At 46.0% G+C, this 27,957-nt stretch overlaps 1 protein-coding gene across 1 annotated transcript; it reads right to left on the bottom strand.

Moving 5' to 3' along the window:
• Positions 1–2: 2 nt before the first annotated feature.
• On the bottom strand, positions 3–26,294 carry GNL2 (G protein nucleolar 2). The gene is made up of 16 exons (XM_005893251.3): positions 26,101–26,294; positions 24,327–24,411; positions 22,372–22,466; positions 20,659–20,798; positions 17,441–17,625; positions 14,344–14,410; positions 13,273–13,431; positions 12,624–12,737; positions 9,310–9,438; positions 8,461–8,565; positions 7,560–7,718; positions 7,226–7,339; positions 3,861–4,318; positions 3,447–3,532; positions 2,242–2,327; positions 3–1,558 (listed from the first exon to the last, which is right to left on the bottom strand). Exons 1-16 carry the CDS (start codon positions 26,162–26,164, stop codon positions 1,406–1,408), a joined length of 2,199 nt encoding a protein of 732 aa, XP_005893313.2. The 5' UTR covers positions 26,165–26,294; the 3' UTR covers positions 3–1,405.
• Positions 26,295–27,957: the final 1,663 nt, after the last annotated feature.

Below are 27,957 nucleotides of genomic sequence, written 5' to 3'. Positions count from 1 at the left end.
GTTTCTGGTCCACAGCTCACCTTGTCCCTTAACCTTGTCCTTATTTGAAGTCTTTTCATCGTCCATACTCCAATGAAGTTCTAACACCTCATTTTGGAGTTTTCCGTTGATACCGTTTCATCTTATCCCTGCTCACCAAGTCGCTGGGCCCTTTCCTCCCTGCCACTGCGTACTGCTGGGTAAGAGGCAATGGCAGGGAGTCACACCCACGAGTTTCAAAAAAGTGAGTGTCTGCTGGGAAGAAATACAGGTCGAGGTGTCCACTGTGAGCTGCGTGGACCTTGCTCCTCCCCCACTGATTGGATCTTTTCACCTTACTCTGCAGAAAATCAAACTTCAGCCCTACAACTCTGACTAGCCCACACCTCACATGCAGTTCTCATTATTATTAGTGACCAGGCCATGGCGAGGAGACAACTGCATTTTACTCTTCCTCATAAGCTAGACTCAAAGTTTGGAGGCTCAGAACTTTTCTCGTTTTACAGACCCAGAAGACTAAATTAGCAACATAAATCTGATTCAGGGTAGACTAGCAAAGTGACTAAGTTCCATCATTCAAACTTCCCAAGTAGCATAACTAAGAAGGCACTAACATCTCCCCTCGCTGGAAGGTGCTAGGCGCTCAGTGCTCCCATGAAGAGGTGCTCGGACCTGACGCCTGTCTGGCGAGGGCTTCCAGGCTCCCTCAGAGAACGGCAGGCCAACAAGAAGAGCTATGTTCCACTGAGTCCAACAAGCCCTTTATACTTTCATCTCAAATCTGAAGTCACAGCTTTTGCCCTCATCCAGGCGTCCTGAGGCACCAGCCCCCAGATTCCACTGAAACAGCCTGTCTGTGCTCCGTCATCTTCATGGGAAGAGCTGTGGTCACGGAGATGTTCCAGACCCACAACTCCGTGACTGTAAAGCAGCCATGTCCTAACGGGTTCTCCTAACAGACCCCGTGAGGAAACGGGTTCTCCTAACAGACCCAGTGAGGAGCACTGCGAGCTGCTGAGGCTTTTGCTTCGTATTTTAAAGCCTAGGCTCTGGACACAACATCCATAATATTAAAACAAAAACAGTTCTATTCCAAACTAAACTGCTCATTGCTAGTACAAAATAAATACCACACTCCGTATTTTCTAGACCTCGGCCCTGTTTCTGTCAGACACTTTCATGCCAGGGTTATACTCTTAGGAACTCAGAGGACTAACTCATTTGTCAGGAGTTCGAGGGGACTCCATCACTGAAATCCTTGGGGGTGAGGAGTTCTCTTTACTTTCACTAGTACTGGTGGGTGGTTTCAACTGTCCAATCTCAGAACAGATGCATCATGGCCTTTGAAATGCCAACTGGGCATGAAGAAAACGAACAGTTTCTAGTTGCATATTTTTGTATAATTTAATAGACAACTTTTAACACGTTACTGCTTATGTTTGGCTTTCTTGTGTCTGTGTTTCTGCCCTTCTGAGTCGGTGGTCTTCTTTTTGTTCCTGTTCCTATTCTTCACATTGTGTGTTTCATAGTAGCGTACGCCGACTTTTCTAGATCGCTGCTGCCGTGCTTCTCGCCTCCTCTGTAAAAAATGGCACACACACCAAGAGGGGAAAAAACCAATCAAACAAACGCTGGAAGTCATAAAGAGGCCCCTGTTTCTCTGTGCTCCATTCCCACGCGGCTCCCATGAGTACTGGCGGCAGAACTGACGAGGGAGGCTTCACCTCTCAGACTCAAGTGTGTACCTCCTCTGTAGCTTGTGACACTCCTAGTGACAGGCTGTGATGTGGCCCAACCCTCAGCCAATGCCCGAATCTTTTCTCTGCACTCCTGCCAAGTGGTCCTCTGCTCTAAGGCTGGACACTCATTACAAGCTCGCCACCTCCCAAAGGGGACCCTCTAGCTCTCGAGAGCCTGGTTACAGAGCTGAGCTTCACAGACAGCAGCAATCTGTCTGCCTACACAACTCGGCTCATCATGTGTCATTTCCCTGAGGCCACATAAACCCAGCATTCTTTCCAATAGCAGTCCTCGAGTTTGAGGACAGCGATTGGCATTCTTGAAACAAGACATACATTCAGCTGACCTTCATGCAGTCAAGGTCAACTCTTGATCCTATTTCACTGACCCCAACCAGGTCACTTAGGACTGGGGTTCCTTGACTTCAACTCTAGAGCATTAATTTCATCAAGAGTGAGTTGTAAGAAATGGACTTCCCCGCCCTACTCTAAACTGGGTGATGCTGAGGACCAGAACACATGCCTCCTTAGACGTAAGCGTCCTGCGGGTTTTGTCTGGCTGCTCCTCTTCCCTCTGGGCCTTCCTCTTCTTTCCCTTTTTGGGAGGTGCTGGAAACGAAACACGAACACACACAGAAAAGAAATGGGAATTTTTAATTTAAAATGTGCCCGTGAATCCTAAGGTGGGAATGAGCTTGATATGCTGGAGGAGGAAGGCAGAAGGCCGGTGTGAACACAGAGTGGTGTGAAACACAGATAAAATCAGGACGAGGCCAGGAGGCTGCCAGATCGGGGGCAGGGGTGGGGGTGTGCTCCCAGGCCTCCAGTTTATCTTGAAAACATACCCGATGTAGAAGTTATTAGAATGACTGCATAAAGAATAAATATATGAACCATCTGCCCGCCTGAAGAAAATCTCTTTGGATCCACCCTTACATTCCAAGTTTAATAATGTATTCTTTTTAGAGAAAGTTTCTTGAATTACCAATTTAACCCCAAGAAATGTGCAGAATAAAAACACGATAAGGAAAAAAAAAAAAACACGATAAGGACTCCCCTGAGAGCTCAGTTGGTAAAGAATCCGCCTGCAATGACAAGACCCGTTGGATTCCTAGGTCAGGAAGATCCACTGGAGAAGGGATAAGCTACCCACTCCAGTACTGTTGGGCTTCCCTTGTGGTTCAGCTGGTAAAGAATCTGCCTGCAATGCGGGAGACCTGAGTATGATCCCTGGGTTGGGAAGATCACCTGGAGAAGGGAAAGGCTACCCTCTCCAGTATTCTGTCCTGGAGAATTCCATGGACGGTATAGTCCATGGGTTCACAGAGTTGGACACGACTGGGTTGAAGGGTTCAATCCCTGATCTAGGAGGATCCCACCGGCCACGGGGCAATTAAGCCTTGCCCCACAACTACTGAGCTGGAGCTCCGCAACAACAGAAACCAGCAAAATGAGAACCTGCGCATTGCGACGTGAGGAGCCACCACTCGCCACAACTAGAGAGAGCCCAAGAGCAGCAACGAAGACCCAGGGCAGCCATAAAAGATGTTTTTAAAAGAAGATAAAGACAATTTGTGTGATAAATAGTAAGTGGAACCAAGGTAATTTGCCAAATATGATAAATATCAGGATGACAGTACAAGAGATAATTCCCGAGATGAAACTTAAATTTCCCAAAGTTTTGAAAATGCATATCGCATCTACCTGATTTCAGTAATTTAACTGTACCTGTATCATCTACATCTTCTTCAGCTTTTCCTTTTTTTCGTCCTTCAGATTTTGCAAAAACCATTTCACTCAGTCCCTTGGATATCCTAAAAGGGAAGAGGCAGATAATGAAACCATCTGACATTCCCCTCCACTGCCCACAGCCCACACAAACGTGAGGATGGTGACAAGCTCCCAGATGAAAGAAACCTGCTCCTCTTTATGTGGTTAATGCCACTGGTAGAAGCAACACCATTTCTGCAGCCCCTGGACATTTGTAAAAGACCCAAACACTACGCTTCTCAAGGTTCAGGCAGCTGTACATTTTAAAAATGTATAGCAACAGCTTCCCCTACCCTATAAAAAACTCCTTATGGCAAGTTTCTGGGAAAATGAATAAGCACACAGCAATCTGTGAGATCAAGAGGACACTACCTGATTGCTGAAAACTTCTTAGCTTTGGCTTTGTTTAAAAACCTCTGGTACTTGGCGATCTTTTCATCCAGGGCTTGAATAACGGCCTTAGTGGTGCGTCCCGCATGTTCCTCCTGGGACTCTGCATAAGACTCGTCCTCATCGTCTCCTGGGTACTCCTGTTCCTCCTCCTCCTCCCTCTCCGCAGAAAGGCTCTCCAGCTCGTCATCGATATCGGACATCTCCAGAGGAACCAGGTCATCCCCAGAAAACTGAGGCGCAACGTTGATCTTGCCAAAGTTCTGCCGGACCCGCGCCAGAATCTGCTGCATTTCTGAATCGATGCCACAGTGCCGGGGCTCCTCTTTTTCCTTCTCGAGGATGGATTCCGACTCCTCACCTACTGTTTCTGTGACTTTCTCTCCTGGGTTTTTCTGGGTTGTTTCTGCGGCAACTTCCAAAGATGAGGAGGATGGAAGCTAATCAGGACAGAAGGGTGGGGGTGGAAGAGAAATGGAATCAGAAAATGAAAACTCAATTTCTTTATTTTGTTACATTGGAGTATAGTTGATTAACGGTGTTGGGTTAGTTTCAGGTATAAAACCGAGTGATTCAGTTACACATATACTTGTATCTCTTTTTTTTTCAAAAAAAATCTCCCAATTTATAATACTGCACAGAAATCCCTGCTGAATTTCTGAACTTACATATCATGCTCTTAAACAAGGCAGGCCTCTTCTCAGGACCAAGGGAAAGTGTCAAAAACATGCACGTCTCAGTCATGTTGTTAATGTAGCGTTTAGTCAATATGCACTAAGCCCTGAACCCAGCATGGAGGATGAGAGGAATACAGCTACGCGCCAACTCAGAGTACTCAGCCATCAAAACCAAAACCACTAGACACTGTAGACACAGGAGGCTGCCTACACCATCCCTGAGGACTGAAGGATCAGGGGCTGCTGAGGAAGCACGTCCCCAGGGAGCACACACCCGGGGGAAGAATGGAGGCCCAGCAGAATGCACAGGGCCAAGGAGGCGCTGGTTCAGAAAGTGCTGAGGTGGAGGAGAGGCACCGAAGAAGCGCTGTGCGAGAAGAGCGGGAGGAAACGGAAGGTTTAGAACCAGCCCTGAGGTGGTGGACACTCAGGTGCCAGGCATGTTCTGGGGAAGGGGCAGAGGGAAACGTGGGCTGGCAGTGTGAGGCCTCATGTAGTGCCACTGGGCACTCAGAGCTGAGGCTGGAAGAACCCGTGCAATTTTCCAAAGGCGAGGTGGCTGCACAAAGCACTAAATACATCAGGAATCCATGAAATTCAGGAAACAGTATACAAAATTCCTACATATGTTTTCATATGTTTTTCTGTTGAGGTAGATTTTTAGTTTTGGGATTCTCAAGGGAGTTTCTGCCACCACCAAAAGGAGAGAAGGGCAAATCACAGAGTGGGGAAAACTGTCTCAACTTAACAGCTAGACATGGAGGAAGAGTTACAGAAAACCCCACCATTTCCACACAGGGTCACACGGGGGCAAAGATGGTCTCCTTGGGCCAGAGGCCTCGGCCCCACCAGCCATAGTGCTGCCCACCCCGTGGCCGCCCTCCAGAACCAGGGCACATGGGGCTCCCCTTGCCTCAGGTGTTAGGGGGTACCGCTCCCAACACCTGGAACCTCTCCTGTGACATCCATGGAGCTCCTGCTTCAGGTTACCAAGGTCTCCCCTAAAAGGCCCCTTCCCCAGAGGCCATCCCTAACCACCTCACTTACAAAGCACTCCTGTCTCCCACAAACCCTCAACCTGCTCTAGTTCCCCTCACGGCAATCGGTACATCCTGACATCACGTATTTATCTGTGTACTACGTGTCTTCCAATAGTGTAATAAAAATATGCATTTGGCCTTTGACCCCCAGGTCCTGGCACAAAGGCTCCTAAAACCTTTGGTGTCTCTTGTTATTCTTAGTAAGTCCCTCTGCCCCAAATCAGTTAATGCTAGTGAGACGACTGTGCTAGGACCCAGCTTCAGACTAGGAGCTGGCCACCAAGAGCCCAAGCAACTGCTGACAAGGCTGGAAATTGAGTTCAATCACTGACGGCTAATGAGCCTGTCAACCGCACCTGTGTAAGGAAGCCTCCAGGCTGGTGAGCACCCTGACGTGCTGAGAGTGTGGCCTGCCTGGAGAGGGTGTGGACGCTCCATGCCACCCTCCACCCCATAGGTGCCCTATGCACCTGACATTTGGCTATTCCTGTCTTATATCTTTTATAACAAACCAGTAATCACAAGCAAATCACTTTCCTGAGTTCTGCAAGTCCTTTCGGCATATGATCACACATGGGAAGCCCTGAATTCATAGTGAGCTGGGCAGATGTGTGGGTAGCCTTAGAATGCCATCTATCCTGGCACGTGAAGTGGGGGCAGTCTTGTGGGATTTCAGCCCTTAACCTGTGGGGTCTGCACTAACTCTGGCAGTTACCCAGCTGGTGTCCGGAGCTTGCATAACAGATACAGAAAGATGAAGCCTATCTGGGATCAGAAAACACCAGGTACTCCTCCATTGGCACATGGACATGGACATGTGTGTGCGTGCGTGTACAGGAGGGCAGGGCCTTGTCCTGCAGTACTGGTTGTCTGGTGGTTTTAGGGGGAGAGGAGAAAAGGTTGAGTAACATCAGTTTCAGGTATGTTGATTTTGAAATGCTGGAGAAAATATTCAAACGGAAATTTCTAGCTGACAATGGAAACTCTGGGACTGGAGCCAGGTGAGAGGATATCAGAGAAATATGGACCCCAAAGACTGGCATGAAGCAAAACTTAAAGCCGTCTCTTCAAGAGACTTGGCTGAGCTCTGAAGAAGACCCTAGAAATAGAAAAGCAAAGTGCCCAAGTTGGAGTCTTGTGCAGCCCACTGCCAGGAGAGAGACACAGAACGGTTGGGAAGCTTCTCAGGGTAGCTCAGAGCCCCCAGACCTAAGACTTTCCCTGAGCATCCACTGTACCACTCTCCTTTCCCGCCTGATCACGAGCTTCCTGAGGGCAAGGACCATGCTATCTAATCCCGTGCTCCCAGTGCCCAGCACCTGGCTGGGCTTGTGAAACAAAACAAACCTTGGAAATGTCTCTGTTCTTCCAGCAGAAGACGAGACACTGAAGCTGTAAGCGAGCACTCGCATGTAATGAGCTCTCCTCTTTCAAAGCCCTGAAGACTGGCATTTACACGCAGTCTCCTATCACACCTCTACTTCCAGGTAACCCCCCACAAGGTCACAGCCAGTGGCACCTGGGGAGACACCACAGTTCAAAGTTATACCCCAAAGGAAGATGGCTGCAGTCCAAAGACATGCGGGTCAGTAACCCCACTTCCAGAGAGGTGGGTCCACCCTTGTCTTACCTCGGGGGCTGCTGGGGGTTCTGCATTGGGCGGCTTGACAAAGAAAGGAATCCGGCCCCTCTGCCAGTCATTGAGGACCATCTTCCCCACAGTCCGCAGGTCGGGCTCTCCACCCTGAAACATTGCAGAAAGATGCCCGATTCAAACAACCAAGCCGCCTCCCGCTTTGGTGGCACATCGCTGTCCCAGCTGTCCGTCACCACCTTGCCAAGGTTCATACTTCACACTGCTCACACACATGTACCAAAAAAAAAAAAAAAAAAGTCCACACCACACATTGTGCACACAGGCCTGAAGCAGGTCCCAGTCTGAATTCTCACAAACCTTGGCTCACCTTTAATAACTTCCCTGTCCGGAAAGCTAGCTTCTCCAGAAAGTCCTCAGCGTTCTCCCAAGAATTAATCTTGTACGTCTTGCTGATATACTCTGGTTTTGCTCGTTCAAGTACAGCACCAATGTGGTCTTCAGGAGTCTTAATTTTTTCAACTTGAACCTAAATGTTGATAGGAAAGCTCCTGCTTACAAACTTGACTATGGAGAGAGTGAAGCTCCGAGTGTTCTTTGTAATCGTGTCTGAAAATAGATTTCAATGCCTCAAAGCAAGCGAGCCCGGAGGTGATGAGACATGGTCGGCTGGAAGGAGCACCATGGAGAGCCAACCGCAGCCGGGAACCCAGAACCCCGTTCTAATCTGGCTCTAATTCGGCTCACCACAAACGGATGGCATGGCTCCCGCAAGCACCTTAAACTCAGAATGCTTTGTGCTACTGACTTGCAGAAATGGTTAAAAGTCTGCCGATTCCAGGACACAAAGAGAAGGGGATAAATAGTTTAAGGAAGGAGGGAGGAACCGTCCAGGATGTGTATAGCCAGAAACACTGGCAAAGGTTAAGTGGAATCATTTAAAGCTCTCGGTTGTCTTCAGGAACAAGTGAGGAAATGACCGAGTTCCAAAATGACTCAATCCATAAACCCACGAAGATGAATTATTGCTAAACATAAACAGGCCCTGCTCTTGTGGGATGACGTTGACCAGATATGCCCTTCAGCCTCCTCAAACAGGCTGAAGTGGAACAGAGAGGCCGCCCTGTTCAATGTCATGTTCCTCCAGTCTGGCCAGACAGGCTGACCCCAAGCTGCCTGCTGAATGAGTAAAAAGCAGAGGTCTCCAGAGCTCCCCACAGCACGCTCCCCTCGAAGGCAAACAAAGAGCCTCCCGGGACCAAAATACTCACGACTCCTTTCAGCACAATGTCCGTCTCTGAGTCCTCGGAGGGGTAAACCACACCCGGACAGTCGATGAGGAAGATCCGACGCATCAAGGTAATGTACTGCCAGACCTAAAAGCAGAGACTTCCATTTCTGACTGCTCCGGGTCAGTCCCGGAGGGGTTTCACGAAGCCCTGATGCTCACCTAATGAGAGAGGGGGCTGGGGCTGGGGCTGGGGTCGGGTATGGAGGCGGTCATAGCGGAGCAGCCTACTAGGTAATGAAGCTCCAAAGCCCCTCCTCTGTATGCCACGCACGAGGCACTTCCACAAGGCATAAACTATAGTTTCCATCAGCTAAGTGTCTAACAATAATGCAGAAGCAGGCTCTCCATCTAGGATTGTGCAATGACGTCCAGTAAAGCTTTCTCTGACGTCTCTAAAAGTGCTTCTGGAAGCTTCATGCTGCTTGGCCCCAGTTCCTTTCAGCAGAACCATGCTGCACCCCACACTCCGTGTTCCAGGGTAGGCCCCCTACCCAACACAGTCTATCTTAAACTTGAATTTTCTTTCTTAAGCCAGACACCAAATTTTCTCTAGTTTTGTTTATCAAAGCAAAAGGTTGGAGTGACAAGAAAACAGGACTCAAGTGGCACACAGCAAACCATGCCCAAAGCAGGCAGTGGCACACAGAGCACCCTCAGTCTTATCAAAAGGGCAGAAACAGCTCCAGGACATCGCCACCTGCGACAAGGAGACCAAACTCCCAGCGGAAATCTTCATCCGAGAGAGGCAGACAGACATCTCCATGTCCTGAATTACCACCCTCCGTGGGAAATAAGTCAGAGTAAATAAGGCCCCTCGAGCCAGATGTACCTTTGTTTCACCTGCGATGGGGGCCACGTTGCAGACCTTCTTGGAGCGCAGTGTGTTTATCACAGAGCTCTTGCCAACGTTTGGATAGCCAATGAACCCCACGCTGATCTGCTTCTTGTCAGTGTGCAACTGTTCAAAGAAAAGAATACACACCACACACACCTGGAGTGAGTGTCTTGGGACAAACAGGTTGTGTTACTTTGCTGCCATGAAGAATACAGTACAAAACTACCGATGCGACTTGATTTAAAGCCCAGACATGCACCACCAGCCTATTCTGAGTGGGCTGCATACACATCCTCATTAATAAATCAGAGGTGAGTCAGCGCCTCAGTCACTCACGTGAGACTATTCTTGAATGTTCTAAGGTTGAAAGTATGTAGGCTGAGAAACAAAGAAAGAAACAGCTCGTCAGCCATCAGTGTAGAAGAATGCTGTCCACTGATACATGTCTTAAGGGAGGAGAACCTCAGCAGATGTACCAATCCTACGACCCACCCCTCCTCTTCTCTGCACACCACATTTTGCATTTTCACTGCCAAAGACAAACGGCAAAAGAAAAGAAAGGCAGTCTCAAAAGCTAGATAGCTGGGTGAGAGCCTCAAGGAGGCAGAGCTCAAGTAGAGTCTACAAATCAATGGGGGCTTCTGACTAGAGACAGAGGACTGAACATCCATGATTGCCTCACTCCCTCCACAAACCCCCTGGAACCACAGCAGTGAGAATTCACACACACACCCTCACACCCACAGAGCCAACAGCAGTGTGAATTCACATCCCCTCCACCCCTACGCCTGGTCCCCAGAGAGCCAAACACATAAAACGGAAGCATGAGCTAGAGATGAGACAAAACAAACTAATGTGTGATGTTAACAGAATATTACCAGTTAAAAAGCAGTATCTAACTTGACCCACTACAAAATACGAAAGCTACGTGGCTGCAAAGGTAGAAAAACTAAAAATGCATCAAATACACTGCAAAATGCAGGAATACAGGCCTTGGGAACGGGCAGTACAGTCCTCTCTAAGGCTGGGACTCAAATCCAGAGGACTGACCAGTGGACTGTCTGTACAGATAGTCACACCTCTCCTTCCCCTGCCCAGCACAGGCGTCCCAACTTCTCTGCCCCGGAGGCTTAGGAGACAATAACTGTTTTGGAACCCTGTATGTCTGAAAATATTCCTAATTTTCAGGCCTGACAAGGACCCTAGATTTAGACATGACAGTTGCTGAAAGCAAGTGTTCAACGTCTAAATACTGAATAGGGCAACTCCAGGCCCCTACTCCCACTGCACTCCTAGAATCCTGGCAACCAAGTCCACACACCCCCGAGCTGGAGACAGGAAGACTCCCTTCTAGGGAAACTCACAGGTCCAGGAGTAAGATCTACAGACGGGGACTTCCCTGATGAGTCAGTGGTTAGGGCTCAGCACTTCCACTGCAAGGGGCACAGGTCTGATCCCTGGTCAGGGATCTAAGATTCTGCATGCTGCATGGGGCAGCTAAAATAATAAGAATAGACCTACAGAGAGCAACATCTAGAGTGTCCTCCAACGAAATTCTGGTTTCTTCCCAGTCACCCTACGGTAAAGCCTCTCAACAAGCCTACCCCCTGCATAAAGCTTCTATAGCCTTTTTTTTTTGGTGGCTCACTCTTAAACATGGAGAACCAAGAATAAGCAGACACTGCACGTGTGACTCTAGTAGAAAAGACAGGAAAACAGCAACCTGGAAGAGACAGCATCAATGTAGGAAAATGTGGAGGACAATTCCCCAACACCACTATACTCATCGTCCTCAGACAGAGAAGCCAGTGAACCCGTGAAACAAAAACAGGCTGTTAAAGCGGGGAGGGCAACTCGGAGTTAAATAAGAGCTTTCGGAAGTTAAACATTAAAAGTGAGAGGCAAAACATTTCATGATAGAACAGCTAAATGACCGAATCAAGGTAACTGCCCAGAAAATTGGACAAAATGTCATAAATGTACTGAAGCAAAGAAAATTCAACAATTGGGACTTCCCTGGCAGTGCAGTGGTTATAACTCTGCACATCCACTGCAGGGGGCATGGGTTTGCTCCCTGGTCGGGGAACTAAAACCCCACAAGCCACGTGGCAAGGCCAAAAAAAAAAAACAAAGAAGATTCAATGTGGTACCTTCAACATTCTAAGAACAAATGGTGTGAGGGTAGAATGAAGAAATTTGCAGAAGGCAAGGTCTCAAAAAAATGTTCCCCGAAGTACTCTTCCTCAGAAAGCTTTTGGAAAACACATTCCATCAAAAGGAAGGAGTAAACCAAGAAAGAAAAGAGATTCAATGAACAAGGGAGTCAACACAGGAAACAGCCATATGAATTCTGATGATGGTGAAAGACCCCAGGAAGACCCGGCAGCAGTTTGGGATGTGGCCCCACCTGGACGGGAGGTGCTGGACACTCTGAAAGTTCCCACGCTATCAAGGATTTGGTGACACGTCAGTGAGAAAGCAGAGCTACTTAACACCAGATAAAACTGAAGGTCCTATTAGAAAGGAATTATAATCATAGCATTGTGGATCAGCAGGGACTGACACTTCGGTCATAATACTGTAAACACTGAGCAAATAGTAGTTTAACCAAATGCCGTACAAGGACACAGGAAGTGGGGAGAGAGGACGGGGTAAGAAACCTTACTCTCACTTTCCATAGCAGGAGCTTAACAAACGCGTAAAACTGAGCAGGGTGGGGAATGAAGAAACAAACTCATAAGCGTGTACAAAAACATGGAAGAAAATGCCAGAAGTAACAGCCATGAATTTCTTCTGGGAAGCAGGGAAGGGTAGGACAGAGGTCATGTATCCTTGTTAGAAGCCAGATAAGATGAACTGAACTCATGAATACAGAGTCACAGGTGCAGAACAGGAAATTTCAAGAAGGTCTGCTTTCAGGGCCTCCCTGAGGAACTAGTATCTGACCAGGGATCAGAGGCTGGAGTCCAGCAGGGTCCCTTCTAGGCAGAGGGGAGAGAATGCATGGCCCAGGAGCCCAGAGTGGAGAGAGTGTTAGGAGGGGGCAGGTCATCAACCCGAGCAGAGGGTGGACCATTCGACTCCAGGGACATGGCAGAAAGCAAAGCGATGTTCGTCGGGGAAGGGGGTACAGGCTGAGCTAGAGAGCATCTGAGGATCCCCTGAGGCTCTGTGAGTGTTTACATCTCCAGAACACACCATTCTCACTACCGAGAAGATGTGGGAGGTGAGATGCACTCTGGGAAGAGAAATTCTCACACTAACCCACAGCCTTCCAACTCCAGGAGGGGCAGGCCAGGTTTCGATACCTTTCCAAACTGCCGCAGAAGCTGAATAAACGCTCCTTTGCCAAAGGGGTTAGTAAGACTCGCGTGGAAAGCAAGCGTCGGGTAATCCTGGGAGAGGACGGCAACCCATCGTTTCTAAAGGGAGACAAGAAAAGAAGCTGGTAAATTGGAAGTTGTTTATTTACAGCACAGGAAGAACCAGAGAGCGAATGGCAGGACAGTGCTTCACATACACAGCTGTCCAAGGAAAATGCTAGCTGTACTTCTTTGAAATATTTTTTCAAGTATGACAGTTGATGCTGTTTTTTGCCTTATAAACACAAAACAGTATTCCCAAAATGCCTTCACTGTTACTAAATGCAATTAACCTAACATAATGTGAAATGGGCCAGGGGCTGCAGCTGCCGCACCTTCTAAAGGGCCCACACCAGTCCTCCTGTGGGCACTGCAGCTGTGCCACTGCCAACCATCAGGGATCAAAGGTAACTGCCCATCATCAATGAAGCCCATTTGAGCTTTGCTCTCAGTGAAGACACCTCAGTGACCACAACCTCAACAGTGCAACACTTTATCTGCTGCCCCAAATCCTACTGATCACGCTGCCTACTTATTCATGGATAACGAGCCACGTGGCCTTGGTTATCTGTTCCGCATTAGCAGCTGTACTTACCGTTGCCCAGGTTGGAACAAGGTCACATTTGTTAAGAACAAAAATGAGATGTTTCCAGGGTTTCTCTTTTTTCAGGTAAGTCTCAATGTGAGGGGAACGTGTACCCATTGGATCTCTAGCATCAAGAACTTGAACCACAACATCTGATGAATCTATCACCTGCAAATTCAAAGAAGCAAAAGTGATTTGCTACAGTAGTACAAAGGCAAAATGAAAGCCAGAAGGCATTTAAGGGAACCTGGGAAAAATAAAGCAACAACACGGATAACCTCTCAACAGTCTTACAAGGAGGGCAGGTTGTAGCCAATCGCAAAACCCAGTAGTCAGTATTCTAAAAAGTGCTTTTCATCCTGTGGGTATCTGAAACTTGTCAAAATTTCAAGCAGAACTGGCTTGGATGAAACCAGTCTATTTCACGACTGCTATGCAACAGTGAGTAGAATCATTTACTTCTTAAACCTCTAAGTTTCCATGTTATAAGTGTTATGTATTTTACCAAAAACTAAAAAATTGCGTTTGCCTTCATGGTACTAGTTTCATTATGTTACCGTTTAATTACGTGACTCTACTTGGAAGATTTTTTTTACTGAGAACATTACTCAAATTCAGCTCAGCTAGTTGAACAGCACTGGACCAGGACTCAGGAGACACAAAGCCCCCTGCACTAACTACCCGGGTGAGCTGGGGAAGGTACTCAAGCTTTCCAGACCTGCGTTCTCGTCTGCAAAACAAGAGGGCTGGACTAAGGAATTTAAAAATTTTCATGCAGCTCTAACCTGTATAATAAATCTCAGTAGGAATATCATTTTAGCAGGCAATCCAAAGAAATATCAATATGAACAGAGAATATATGAATCCATGTAATTTGGGCTGTTACTATTATGTTAGTAATAAAGAAAAACACAGTTATCTAGAACAACAGTAGTATGTGCAAAGCCATATCCATCCTGGTTTCTCCATGGAGAGAGGATGGATGGATGGACAGAGCATCAGTGGGGCCAAGTCTGTTTTCTCACATAAGATTATGAAGGCCAAAGGAACCACTCAATGAGAGAAAATTTAAAGTCTTACCTTGTAGAGCTCACCCCATATTCTTTTAGACTGTCCCTTTTTAAATATCTCTTCTTGGGCTTCATTTCTAAATAAGAAAGCAACCAAAGTGAGCAACTGATGCACTATAACGATTAAAAGGATATTTTAAGGAAAAATCAATCATGTGCTCAGGCAATAGGGTATCAAGACTAGTTGTTATCAACATTGGTAATGACTAGAGAAATGCAAATCCTAACTACAATGAGGTATATCTCACACCAGTCAGAATGGCCATCATCAACAAGTTTACAAAAAATAAATGCTGGAGAGGGTTTGAGAAAAAGGACCTCTCCGACACTGTTCATGGAAACGTAAATTGATACAGCCACTATGGAGAACAGTATGTGGGTTCCGTAAAAAACTAAAAACAGAGAAAATATATGTCTAGAGAAAATCGTAATTCAAAAGGAGGGATGAACCTCAGTATTCAATGCAGCACTATCCACAATAGCCAGGATGTGGAAGCAACCTCCATGTCCACTGACAGAGAAACAGATAAAGAAGATGTGGTACATATATACAATGGACTACTACTCAGCCATAAAAAGGAACACAATAGTGCCATATGCAGAGATGTGGATGTACCCAGAGACTGTCATACAGACTGAAGTAAGATAGAAAGAGATAAATATTGTGTAGTATTGCTTGTGTTAGAATCTAGAAAAATGGTACACATGAATTTATTTGCAAAGCAGAAACAGAGTCACAGATGCAGAAAACAAACTTATGGTTACCAAGTGGGGAAAGGGGGGTGGGATGAACTGGGGGATTGGGAGAGACATGTGTGCACTACTATGTATAAGACAGATAGGTGCACGAGGACCTCCTCCGTACAGCACAGGGGCTCTACTCAAAGCTCTGTGGTGGGGCTTCCCGGGGTCCAGTGGTTACAAATCGGCCCTGCAAAGCACGGGGTGTGAGTTTAACCCCTGATCGGGGAACTAAGATCCCATATGCTGTGGGCAACTAAGCCCAGGTGACAGTTACTGAGCCCACGAGCTGCAGCTACTGAAGCCTGCGTGCCCTAGTCCATTCTCCACAGTGAGAGAAGCCCCCAGTGAGAAGCCTGCACACCGCAGCCAGAGACACCTCCGCTCGCCACACCAGAGAAAGGCCAAGTGCAGCAACAAAGACCCCGTGCAGCAAACATAAATGATAAATATATATATATATAAATTTAAAGAGGCAGCTACAATTTAGGCAGTCTGTCACAGAGAATTATGAAAAGGAAATCAGCAGTACGTGAAATGTAATTCACATGCCACAGCTCCAAAAGAGAGTGAAACTTTGCTGGTAAGGTTGAGAATGTTTACTAGCCTCAAAGATATTTACCCAATGTCTCTGACACAAAAAAATAGTTTTATGTTTCCCCTACTGCTGACTGAGGGCTTCCCTGGTGGCTCAGATAGTAAAGAATCTGCCTGCAATGCTGGAGACCCAGGTTCAATTCCTGAGTGGGGAAGACCCCCCTGGAGAAGGGAATGGCCATCCACTCCAGTATTTTTGCCTAGAGAATTCCATGGACAGAGGAGCCTGGTGGGCTACAGTCCATGGGGTTGCAAAGAGTCGGATATGATTGAGAACTAACATTATTGCTGACTGTACCTTTTTGAGGTGGAAAAAATTCAAATCAGCAGAAACATACGAAGTTCAAAAAGCTCTAGGAAAAAATGAACTCGTTGCGTCTTCCTGCTTGGTCTCAAGTGGCTCGACTTTACCTCCAGGAGTCCAGGGTTAGCGATGGGCGGAGGACAGCACCGAGGCGGTGGCGCTGATGCAGGGACAGCACGTTTCCACCAGTGTGCCTGAGGGACGTGGGAGGGGGCACCGGGAGCACCAGACTGGAAGACCCTCTCCGGAGGGCAATGGGGCAGCCACTGATCAAAACCCTGCCTACTCTTGGACACTGTCCTTTCCCCTAAGAATTTATCCTTGGGGGGCAATTCAGGATGAGAGAGAATTAGTCACACTGACATTTTACCCTACAATCATCTACCACAGGGGAAAACTTTGAATAGTATAAATCTCCAAATGTGGAACTGGCCACGACAAAAACCTGCTCTGACGTGAAACATTATACTGCTGTTGACTAAGTACTGACATGGAAATATATTCTTAATTGAGAAAAATACATTAAAAGCAAGTTAAAATACAGTCTTAAAGTATTGCATTTATAAGTAAAAACTCCACATTAGAAACGTCTAATGTGTGTGTGTGTATGTGTATATATATGTATATATGTGTGTGTATATATATATAAATATATATATATTTATATGCTTCCCAGGTGGCACTGCTGGTAAAGAACCTGACTGCCAGTGCTGGAGACATAAGAGACGTGGGTTCAATTCCTGAGTTGGGAAGAACCCCTGGAGAAGGGCATGGCAACCCACTCCAGTATTCTTGCCTAGAGAATCCCCGTGGACAGAGACACAACTTAGCATGCACGCATACATACACACACACACACACACACACACACATATCCTTGAATGATTCTTGATCTCCTTTTGGGTATGAACCCCAATGAAAGTATGATGAAAGTTATAGATCCTTTTCCTCTCCCTCCTCTTCCCTAAAAACAACAAAACCTCACTACTTTTATGTATGCATAAAAGTTCTCCATATTATCTTCAGAGGGTCACAGAAACCTCAAAGGCCATCCATGAACCCCGCTCAGTGACCCAGAGACTCTGATTAAGGAAATCCTGATAGTCACCAAAATATTAATAACAACAGAGGTGGTGGAATTAGGAGTTCTTCTTTTCTTTCTACTGTATTTCCAATTTAACTATATTTTTTAAAATTGCCTGTGACAGAATATACTGCTATTATTACGAAGAAAGTGTCACTTATTTTTATTTGGGGGGATTAAGAGGCCAATAGTAAATCATCTACCTTAAATTATCTTCCATCTGGCCCCAACCAAGTTCACTAATTTTTCTAGTATAAGGGAAGAGGCTAACTCCATCTATGAGATAAGTCACTGAGCTTCTTGCAGGTAAATAACTGTATAGAAGATGTCTGTTTTACAAAAGAGCAAATGCTGACATGTGCACCAACTTCAAAACAGTACCTCACACCAGTGTCTTCAGCTACCAAGTCACGATCCTTGCCCTGGTCATAGCTCTCAGTGGATGTTTCTGCATTTTCTATAAGTGACTGCATATCACTTGCAAGTAAATTTGGCCGCTTCCTCTGCGCTTTGGGGCCAAATGTTGTTTCGAAGCTTTCAGTATCAAGGATGTGCACCTTTGCATTCTAAAGAGAAAGGAGAATTATAGGTAATGCTAAACAAAGCACAGAGAAAAAGCAAAAAGTTCAAAACCTACCCAGGAAAGGCTTTCTGCTCTCATTTTCACAAAGCTCAACCCATACCAAAATATGTAACATGAATACAGCCTGACTTCTCATCAGAAATGCTTATTTAAATAGCAAACACACTTGTTCCCCTCTTCTTCAAGTTCTGTAAGCTTCCTTGGAGAAATACAAAATACAAATAATCGAAGCAAATATGAATAGCTGTGTGTAAGACTTGCCAAAACTCAGCTTTATTTCATTTATCATAAACTTTTAGTCAAATGTAATTAAGGCTACAATCCTGAAAATTAGCTTCTCTTTTCTAACCCCCTTTTCCTCTTAAAGTTTTCAAACAAGTGCATAAAATTCGCCAAATTCACAGATTTTGTCAAGGACAGTCATACTCAAATTTGTGTTTTTTTTTTAAACCAACTGTAAATGCCAACTTTTTCCTGGAAGTTAATTTCTTTCATGGCTAAAAGGAACTGCTTGTTTTGTAAGATGCGTTTTAGTTTCAGATAACATTTTCCCTAATTTAGGTAACGTTTTTATTAAATGCACATGGAAAGTCTTCAGATGAAAAAATCTAGCAAAACTCCAAAATAATAGTTTAGATGCGATAAGAGGAACCTGATCCTAACTAGAATTTGATGTGCCTATAAAGGAGCTACGAGCAGAGGAATTTTTGAAGCAGGATGAAAGTCACAGTCCGAGTTAGGATCTATCACATAACAGTATGTTGTTAATAGCCAGCAGAGAATATTCTAAGTTTAAAAAAACAAAATCACCTTCTGTCCTCAGTATAGGCTCCTCTGTAAGCACCAGCTACGAAATTCAGAAGACAGAACAACCCCATGGCTTCTAAACAGAATCCCCTCCAACTCCTAAAGATCCTTCAGATATTATCATTTTCTCAGAGTCTCTAACCCATCTCTTAGTTTACTTTTACTCACTACACTCCAACAAGGGAACATCCCCACACAAAACAGTCACATTTCACATGAAAACTAGGTTCTAAAGTCACTGGGAAAATTATGACCAAAATTATCCTTGAAAATCTCTTAGCCTATAAAATACAGTATACCTGGATCTGTGTCTGTAAACCTATACCTCAGGAAGTACAATGTAGTGATATGCAGGGTACAAGAAAATACACAAAGTACGCTGCAGTATTTTGACTGTAGTATTGCTATAGAAACACAGTAATTATTATGCACATACAGGTGAACGTGCAAAAGTTAAAAGTACATCTGATTTGACTACGTATGTGCGTGCAGGTGTGAGCTCAGTCACGCTCGACTCTGTGCAATTCCATGGACTCCAGTCCGCCAGGCTCCTCTGTCCACGGGCCTTGACCGCACTGTGCAGCACATCTCAGAATCAGATTCTATACTGAGCAGTGGACACTGTGGTGGCGCAGGGGCAAAGAAGCCACTTGCCAATGCAGGAGATGCAACAGACTTGAGTTTGATCCCTGGGCTGGGAAGATCCCCTGTAGAAGGAAATGGTAACCCACTCCAGTATTCTTGCCTGGGAAATCCCATGGACAGAGGAGCCTGGAGGGCTGTAGTCCATGGGGTCTCAGAGTCAGACATGACTGAACGACTGAGCACACACAAACACACGCAAGGTTTGTCAAGGCCAGAGCAGGAAACTCGCCAGTTACTCTGAGTACCTGCACCAAAATGCAAGCTGGCCGCTGCAGCCACGGGCCCTCCGATCTACACCATCAGACCTTTACACACTGCATTTTAAAAACACCGAACAACTGGCATGTGCAACAAAGCAGTAAATCCACAATAGAGCTTCTCTGTTCTTCTCATGAACAGGACTCAACAGTTTGTTAAAAGATGGCTTTAGGGAGAACAGACGGAGAGAACAAGAGAAATGGCAACTCGTCTGTGTTTCACGAATTACACCCATGTGTTTCCCTGACAGAAAACAGTCACTCCGCTAATAGGTGCCATTCTTCTAGTCCGTCACAGAACAAAGCGTAATTGACAAAACCCGAGGCAATAACCAGGCCCTGGGTTTTATTCTGTTCTGCAAGTAAACACTTCTCTTTGAACTGTTTAATTCTTGTATGTATGTCAATGTTTTCTGCCCCTCCTGATGCTGGAACCGAAGCTCTGTGCTGTAACTGATGGATATTTGGGGAAATTACTATTCAGTTCATGTAAAAATGTGCAGGCAAGCTTTAGGCCACTTCTCTGGTTCCCTGTGAAACTCACTCCACTAGAGCCAGATTCAGTCCTTACTGCACTTTGAACTTCATCGATTTTAACAACCAATCTGACAAGTACCCTTTCCTTCCGGGGACGAGACTCTTCAAGGAACTCACTGAAGCTGAAAGTACTCAACACCAAAGTCTCCTTTCCTACCAACCCAGTCCTAATTCTACATTTCCCCAAAGTTTGATGCAATTACCACTTAAACTAGTTTGCCTGCAAAAACTTTAAAAAATGGTATTGGTGATAGCCATGATCTGCTGCTGCTGCTGCTACTAAGTCGCTTCAGTCGTGTCCGACTCTTCGCAAGCCCATGGACTGCAGCTTACCAGGCTCCTCCATCCATGGGATTTTCCCGGCAAGAGTACTGGAGTGGGGTGCCATTGCCTTCTCCGAGCCATGATCTATCTATTTAGCTCTAATTAAGTGGCGGCCTAAGTGCTTGCTTTGTGCCAAGAGCCTTAATGGATTTTTCATCTGCATCCAATCACCTAGGGAAGTGAAAGCTCACAGAGACACCCAAGGCCACAGAAAGGGCCACAGTAAAAAGGTTAAAAGTCAGGCCTGTACTCTGGTCCACCATGCTATCGAACCTCTCTGACAGAATTCGGTTCATGCTGAAGGTGAGACCTTTAATAACAGCGAAAGCAGAAGTCTCAGAAAGCGCATCGGTACTGCATCAGGCACTATTCTCTATAGAAAAAGCAAGAGCTAAATATGGTAGAGAGGGATCTGTGTCGTCTGCCAGGGACACCCTCTGTCTTACATGAGGCCGGATTCGATCATGGAGAAGAGACATGGGTAACTTGCTTTGCTTCATGACAACTTTGTATGGATCCTTCAAGACTGTGTCCATTTCCTCTTGAAATTTTTGTAATGATGACTGCTTAATCACACGTGTATTTCCTGTTTTACAAAAGAATGTTGCTGTTTAATAAATTGCTCCTTATTGCTTTTGCCTCCATCTTCCCAATGACACAGTGAAAGGCAAGATTTTTAAATTGCCCTCACTTACCCAAACACCTGACACATCTACCCTAAAGCCATTTTCAAACTTAAAAGGAAAAAACCAAAAAACACAAAAACTGCCTCTCTTGCACTCATACACAACGAACTAAATCACCAACCCAGACACACAAAGGGTTTCAGTGGTTTTCCAAGTCCAATTTCCAGACTGGACAAAACTGAAAAATTAACATCACTGAATGGAACTGAGATTTGACAGATGCCCCACTTCCGGCTAGACGTGGCAAAGAAATTTGGAGCCAATCACAGCTGATCAGGTAGTATACGCAGAGAATCCCAGCACAGCACCTCCTAAGAGTCATCGCTCCTGTTTTGATTAAGAAAGCTTGAAGGAACTGTTACAATAACCAACCAAGCCCTGCAAGGAAACAAAATAAAACTATGTAACACCTCCCGGAGCACACCTTGGAAGTGAGAGACTTGGAAATGTGAGACTAAAAGGCACACTGCGGCACACATGCCAAACTCCAGGGGAAGACCGCGCCGGCAGGGATGGCGGCAGTGACAGCAGTTAATGCTTCTACTGTACGACTTACTGGGCACTATTCTAGACACTTATACATCACCTGTTAACTCACTCAATTACCACAGCAGACCTACAAAACAGGAGCTATTTCTGTCTTCATTTTGCAGATGGAAAACTGACAAGCACCCTTAAGAACTTGCTCACGGTCCCAGACAGGGTAGAACGAGGACTTGCACCAGGAGGTCTGGATCTAGAGTCACAGGACCTTGCCACCGTGCTAAAGGCCTCTTCTCTGGGACACTTTCCTGTGCTGCAGTTTTCTAGGGGATACCCGTCCCACCCAGAGATGTTACGAGATGGTCAAGGATAGTTCAAACAGCAGGCAAACAATGGGGCCTGGCCACCTGACATGTCCACACAGCTGGCAGAGCTGAGGGAAAGGCTGAGAGCCCCAATGGAGATGAACGTGGGGTTTCCAAAGGAAGAAATCCTGCCTCCCCACTGCCTCTGGAGACAGCCACTCGCTCCCAGGAAGGACTAACGAGGGGTCCTTTCATTGTCACTCAGTCCAAATACAACTGCACTGAGATAAAGGGTTTCAGAGGAACTCCAGGCTAAAGGCACAAACACACCTCAAGGCACCTCTCAAACAGTCATCTCTCCAGGCGATCAGAAATTAGAAGAGGAACACAGGAGCGCTCCGAGGTCTGTGAATGCTAGTCATTAAGGACGATCTCGTCTGTCTAAGAGGTTCACTCTCAGTGAACAATGATGAGCTCTTTTCAAAAGAGGAAGCCATTTATGAAAGCCACCGGTACCACTTTTCTCTGCATTTTTCCCATGGCAGGGGCTTCTTATCTCATTCCTTTCTCACACTGTCCTTGACAGTTTCCCAAAACCCCAACACCTTTTAGACATCTGAACATTCTACCCTTTCCCACACAGTGCACATTTTCTAGGGCAAAAGTAGCAGAGGGTCATACTCACCAAACCACTTAATGTTTGGCTCCACTCTTGCCACTGTGCCAGAAGCCACCGTTGACTGATACTGCAGAGGCTTAATCACTTTACCACGGCTGTTCCTAAATGAAGGAAACAAAAGATTTGGGTTGAGGACAGAAAAAAGACAAGGGCAAATTTCGGTTTACAGAATACTCTTTCCAACAAAAGGACCTCCCCCCACCCCGCTTTCCTGGTTTTAAGTGATCATGAAATACAGATTTTGGTAAACAAAAAGTCCTTCGACATTCAAAACAGATTGCCCCAAGCCATTTAACCTCTTGCAACAGAGCACGTAATGATTTTTGCTCGATGAATAACAACTAATGCCCGTGTTTAAAAATCTGTTTACTGTTTGCTTTTAAATAAAAAGTCACATACTTGAGCCTTTTTAGGATAATCATTTAAAGGCTGGTTTAAATGAATTTTGAGTAGAGGGTGATTTTTTTTTTTTTTTTTTCTTTTTCTTTTTTTAAAATCACATGCTCCCCATCCTGAACCCTCCTCCCTCCCAACCTCCCCCATACCATCCCCCTGGGCCTTCCCAAAGCCCCAAGCATCCAGCATCATGCACCAACCTGGACTGGCATCTCGTTTCATTTTTCACATGTACCAATGACATTCTCCCGAATCTTCCCACCCTCTCCCACAGAGTCCATAAGACTGTTCCACACATCAGTGTCTCTTTTGCTGTCTCGTACACAGGGTTATCGTTACCATCTTTCTAAATTCCATATACATGCGTTAATACTGTATTTATGTTTTTCCTTCTGGCTTACTTCACTCTGTATAATAGTCTCAGTTTCATCCACCTCAAGAACTGATTCAAATGTATTCTTTTTAATGGCTGAGTAATACTCCATTGTTATATGTACCACAGCTTTCTTATCCATTCATCTGCTGAACATCTAGGTTGCTTCCATGTCCTGGCTATTATAAACAGTGCTTTTATGAACATTGGGGTACACGTGTCTCTTTCCCTTCTGGTTTCCTCAGTGTTATGCCCAGCAGTGGGATTGCTGGATCATAAGGCAGTTCTATTTCCAGTTTTTAAGGAATTGTACTAATTTGCATTCCCACCAACAGTGTAAGAGGGTTCCCTTTTCTCCACACTAGAGGGTGATTTATGCTGGAACTCAAAATTCTAAAACAAACTGCAGAGTAGGTGACTAAAGCAGATTGAGTTCATTGACGTTTGTGTTTTAGACACATCTTTTAGAACGGATGAAGAATCCAATTACCAAACAAATTAAGACCAGCTCACAAAATGTCAGAGTCAGCAAGTCCCTGTGGTCAAGGCTGCCTCAGCAGAACTCAGAGTTGTGATGAGTGTTCAAGTGCCACAGTGTGGTAATCTAAAGTCTGGCCTTAAAAAACAACTTTTTTGGCTGCTTTCATGACACTGCCCTATATGCTTTGTTCAAGAAAAGCAGATTTCTATCTGATGGACATTTACCCTGAGATGTAACACACGATTTGTGGAGGCCAAAGCTGTGAGGAACAGGGCTACTGTAGGGTAAGGACTATGACATGATCACTATTTCACCACTCACTACCCATGTCTCTAACTCAAAATTCACAGTTGATCATATAAAACAGTATTTGAAAACACGCTCAGCTGAACAAATGTTGAGTGCCTGCTCCAGGCAAAGCATCAGGAAGATTCTGTATGATTCTGACACATAACTGTTCCTAATGTACCAGTTTCTTAATTTCTTAATGTTTGATCTTAGTTTAATCAACAGCAAAATAGACAGTAATTCTTGCTTTACATCTCAGAGAGAAAGAGAAAGACAAATTAGGATAGCAATGCTGGCTTGGTATCACATTTGGGGATGCCTATTTGGGGAAAGTGGGGGTGGGACTATCAAGGGCTTCACAGGTGCAGCTACAAGTCCAGGGCAGGAAGGGAAGAGGGAGGGGACAACAGTGTCCAGGCTCACCTGCGCTCCTTCTGTCTGTACATATTCAGGCGTCGAATTGTGGCCCGGTCCCTCATGTTGTGACCTCCTGCTCCCTGCACTCGATCTAGGAAACACAAGAGTAGTCTGCACACTGTTTGATAACCAACAAGTCTAACTATAGCCATTGCTTTAAGCACACCAACCAGTTCATTGCAAGTAGGCAAGCTGCCAACTCAGTGCAAAATCTCCACTTTCTCCATGTGTTGCTCCAACAGAATCATTCCTGGAAGCTACATGGTATGACAAAGCTGACCTAATCTTGAATCCTCCGTAGGACTGTTTTGAAAATGATAACAGGTAATGTTTCTGAGCACTATTATGGCACTGTGCTATCCATGTTAGAGGCATCGTCTTATAATCCATACAATAATCCTATAAGGAGGGACACATTATCCCCACTGTGCAGGTTAAGAAACTGAGGCACAGTGGGCAGCCATCCTGTACAAAGACAAAGATGGCACAGACAGAATTTGAACAAAAGCACTGGATCACCATCTCTGCTCTTAACCACTAAGATGCCTACGTCTGGGTCTCAGTTGAACAAATACTGAGTACCTGCTCCAGGAAAAGCACTGTGAAGGTTCTGTACGATTCTGATACCTAAGTGTTCCCAATGTACCAGGTTCTTAATTTCTTAATGCTTGATCTTAGTTTACTCAACAGAAAAATAGACAGTAATTTTTGCCTTACACCTCAGAGAGAAAGAGAAAGACAAACTAGCATAGTAATACTAGCTTCACATTTGGGGATGCCTTCCCTGGTGGGCTACAGTCCACAGGGTTGCAGAGTCAGACGTGACTATCAACTGAGCATCAAGTCGCCTGTCTACTCCTTAAGTCATGCGGTAGAAAACAGGCTGAAACCACAGGACTGGCGGCTCTGCTGCTCACTAAGGTGTCAACTGTGAGAAGCCACTTCCCCTATTTTGGCTCAGTCTCTTCACCTATAACATCATGATCTCTAAGGGCCTTTTCAGGCTTAATACTGTAAGATGCCAGTCTACACAAACTGAATAATTTAGCAGCAGTCCAGGGAAAATATTAAACATGAATTAAAACCAAAACCTTTAAGCCATATTTTAATATGTTTGATTAACTAAACCCAAATGGCAAGGACTCTCACAAGGGCTATCTTGTTCACTCCGTGGTGGAACCTCAAAATTCATACACATCTCCAAAAACATCTTTCCTGACACAACCATATTTACTTATCTGTAACGTTTTCTATGCACTTGGACGACCCCAAGAGCTAAATCTACAGTCCTTTTCTCATTTAAACCGCCAAAGGTAAGGTGGCAGGCAAGTGTGGCCAAGTATAAAAGGCCAGTTGGATGGGTCTACATCACTTTTATCTGACTTTATCTAACTTACTTCTAGCAATTCCTTGAGCTGTACTCATTCAAGACTGACCTATACTGGGGGAGGGGCTTCAACACCCGACACACAGGAAAACAAGAAAAGGTCAAATTTAAGTGCCCCTTCCAACTCTGAGCTTCCCAGTCTCACCTTGGAGACTCCCCAAGGCTGCCAGGCCTGAGAGTTCCCTTTCCCGGCTTTAGACCTGGTGCCCGGCATCTACCCTTAACAGGCGCGCCAGACTCAGCCCTCTTCAGTGCCTCTGAACAAGAAATCACCTTCTCCCTTCTCATACCCAAAGGCCACAGTGCTTGAAGTCACTCCAAGCAAGGCCACTCGGAGTTCCTAACCCCAAGCTTCCTCAAAGCCCCACCCTCCGCAAGCCCAGCCGCCCGTACCGGGATTTGTGCTGGCATTAGAGGGGTTGATAGTGCTCCGTCCTTTGTACTTGGGCTTCACCATCTTGCCGACAGGACTGGTACCAGACCGCTGGACCCGGCCTGCGTGGGGTACAAAAGCTCGTAACTTCCCGAACCGGACCGAGGAAAGTCGCGCGAACCACGCTGGACCGCGTGTGCGGGACGACGTCACTTCCGCTCGCACCTTTCTTTCCCAGCGCGACTTCCTGCGATCGCGAGGAGCGCGCCGCCGCACTCTTAGCTCCGCCCCCACCCCGCCGCTTAGACATTTCCCAGCGTCGAGCCCCGCCCTTCTCACTCCCTAGCAACCGTCAAGCTGCCCTCCGTAGCAACCACCCAGTTACCCTAGACTTGCGGCCTAGAACTCCTAGATTTAGGAGTCCTGCCCGCAAACGTAGATGCCGCTTCCTAAGCCAATGACGCAAGCTTAAGTTTAATTATCTTCTGGATTTGTCCTCTAAGCCCTTCCAAAAGTGGCCGACTACCCAATAGCCAAATACCAATCAGAACTTGTCATCCCTCAGAAAACTCCACTACGTATCATCACTCTCAGGGTTAGAGGAGAGAAAGAGAAACTCAAACTCTTTGCTATCCCTACAGAATTTTGAGTGATCTGGTCCCTGCCTATTTATTTTACCTCATTTGTACCTTCCTCCCTCTGGTCATTTTCGCTGAATGTTCCTTCTGCCTGAATCATTATTTCCCTAAACCTTTGCATGGCTACTTCCTTCTGGTCATTCAGGTCTCAGCTCAAATGTCACCTACAAGTAAGGTTGCAAGATTTAGCAAATAAAAATACAGGATGCTTAATTAAATTTGAATTTCAGACAAGCAATGCAATAATACATTTTAGTGTAAATATGTCCCATGTAATATTTGGGACATACTGCAAGGAGATCCCAGAGAAGGCAATGGCACCCCACTCCAGTACTCTTGCCTGGAAAATCCCATGGATGGAGGAGCCTGGTGGGCTGCAGTCCATGGGGTAGCTAAGAGTCGGACAGGACTGAGCGACTTCACTTTCACTTTTCACTTTCATGCATTGGAGAAGGAAATGGCAACCCATTCCAGTGTTCTTGCCAGGAGAATCGCAGGGACGGGGGAGCCTGGTGGGCTGTCGTCTATGAGGTCGCACAGAGTCGGACACGACTGAAGCGACTTAGCAGCAGCAGCAGCAGCAGCAAGGAGATCCAACCAGTCCATTCCGAAGGAGATCAGCCCTGGGATTTCTTTGGAAGGAATGATGCTAAAGCTGAAACTCCAGTACTTTGGCCACCTCATGCAAAGAGTTGACTCATTGGAAAAGACTCTGATGCTGGGAGGGATTGGGGGCAGGAGGAGAAGGGGACGACAGAGGATAAGATGGCTGGATGGCATCACCGACTCGACGGACGTGGGTCTGAGTGAACTCCAGGAGTTGGTGATGGACAGGGAGGCCTGGCGTGCTGCAATTCATGGGGTCTCAAAGAGTCGGACACGACTGAGCGACTGGACTGAACTGAACTGTACTAAAAAAATTCATTCTTTATGTGAAATTCAGATGTGATTGGGAAGACTTCCTTGGTGGTCCCAGTGGTTAAGAATTCGCCTGCCAATGTAGGGGACACAGGTTCAAGCCCTGGTCTGGGAAGATTCCACATGCTATGGGGCAACTAAGCCCATATACCACAACTACTGAGCCTGCACTCTACAGTCCATGCTCCAAAAAAGCCACTGCAATGAGAAGCCTGCTCTCAGCAACTAGAGAAAGCCCACATGCAGCAATGAAGACCCTGCTGCTGCTGTTGCTAAGTCGCTTCAGTCGTGTCCGACTCTGTTCGACCCCATAGACGGCGG

The sequence above is a fragment of the Bos mutus genome, chromosome 3 (genome assembly GCF_027580195.1).
Source record: "Bos mutus isolate GX-2022 chromosome 3, NWIPB_WYAK_1.1, whole genome shotgun sequence".
NCBI classification, from domain to species: Eukaryota; Metazoa; Chordata; class Mammalia; order Artiodactyla; family Bovidae; genus Bos; species Bos mutus.
Note: the sequence above shows the minus strand (reverse complement) of the source record. Positions and strands in the feature narration are given on the sequence as shown.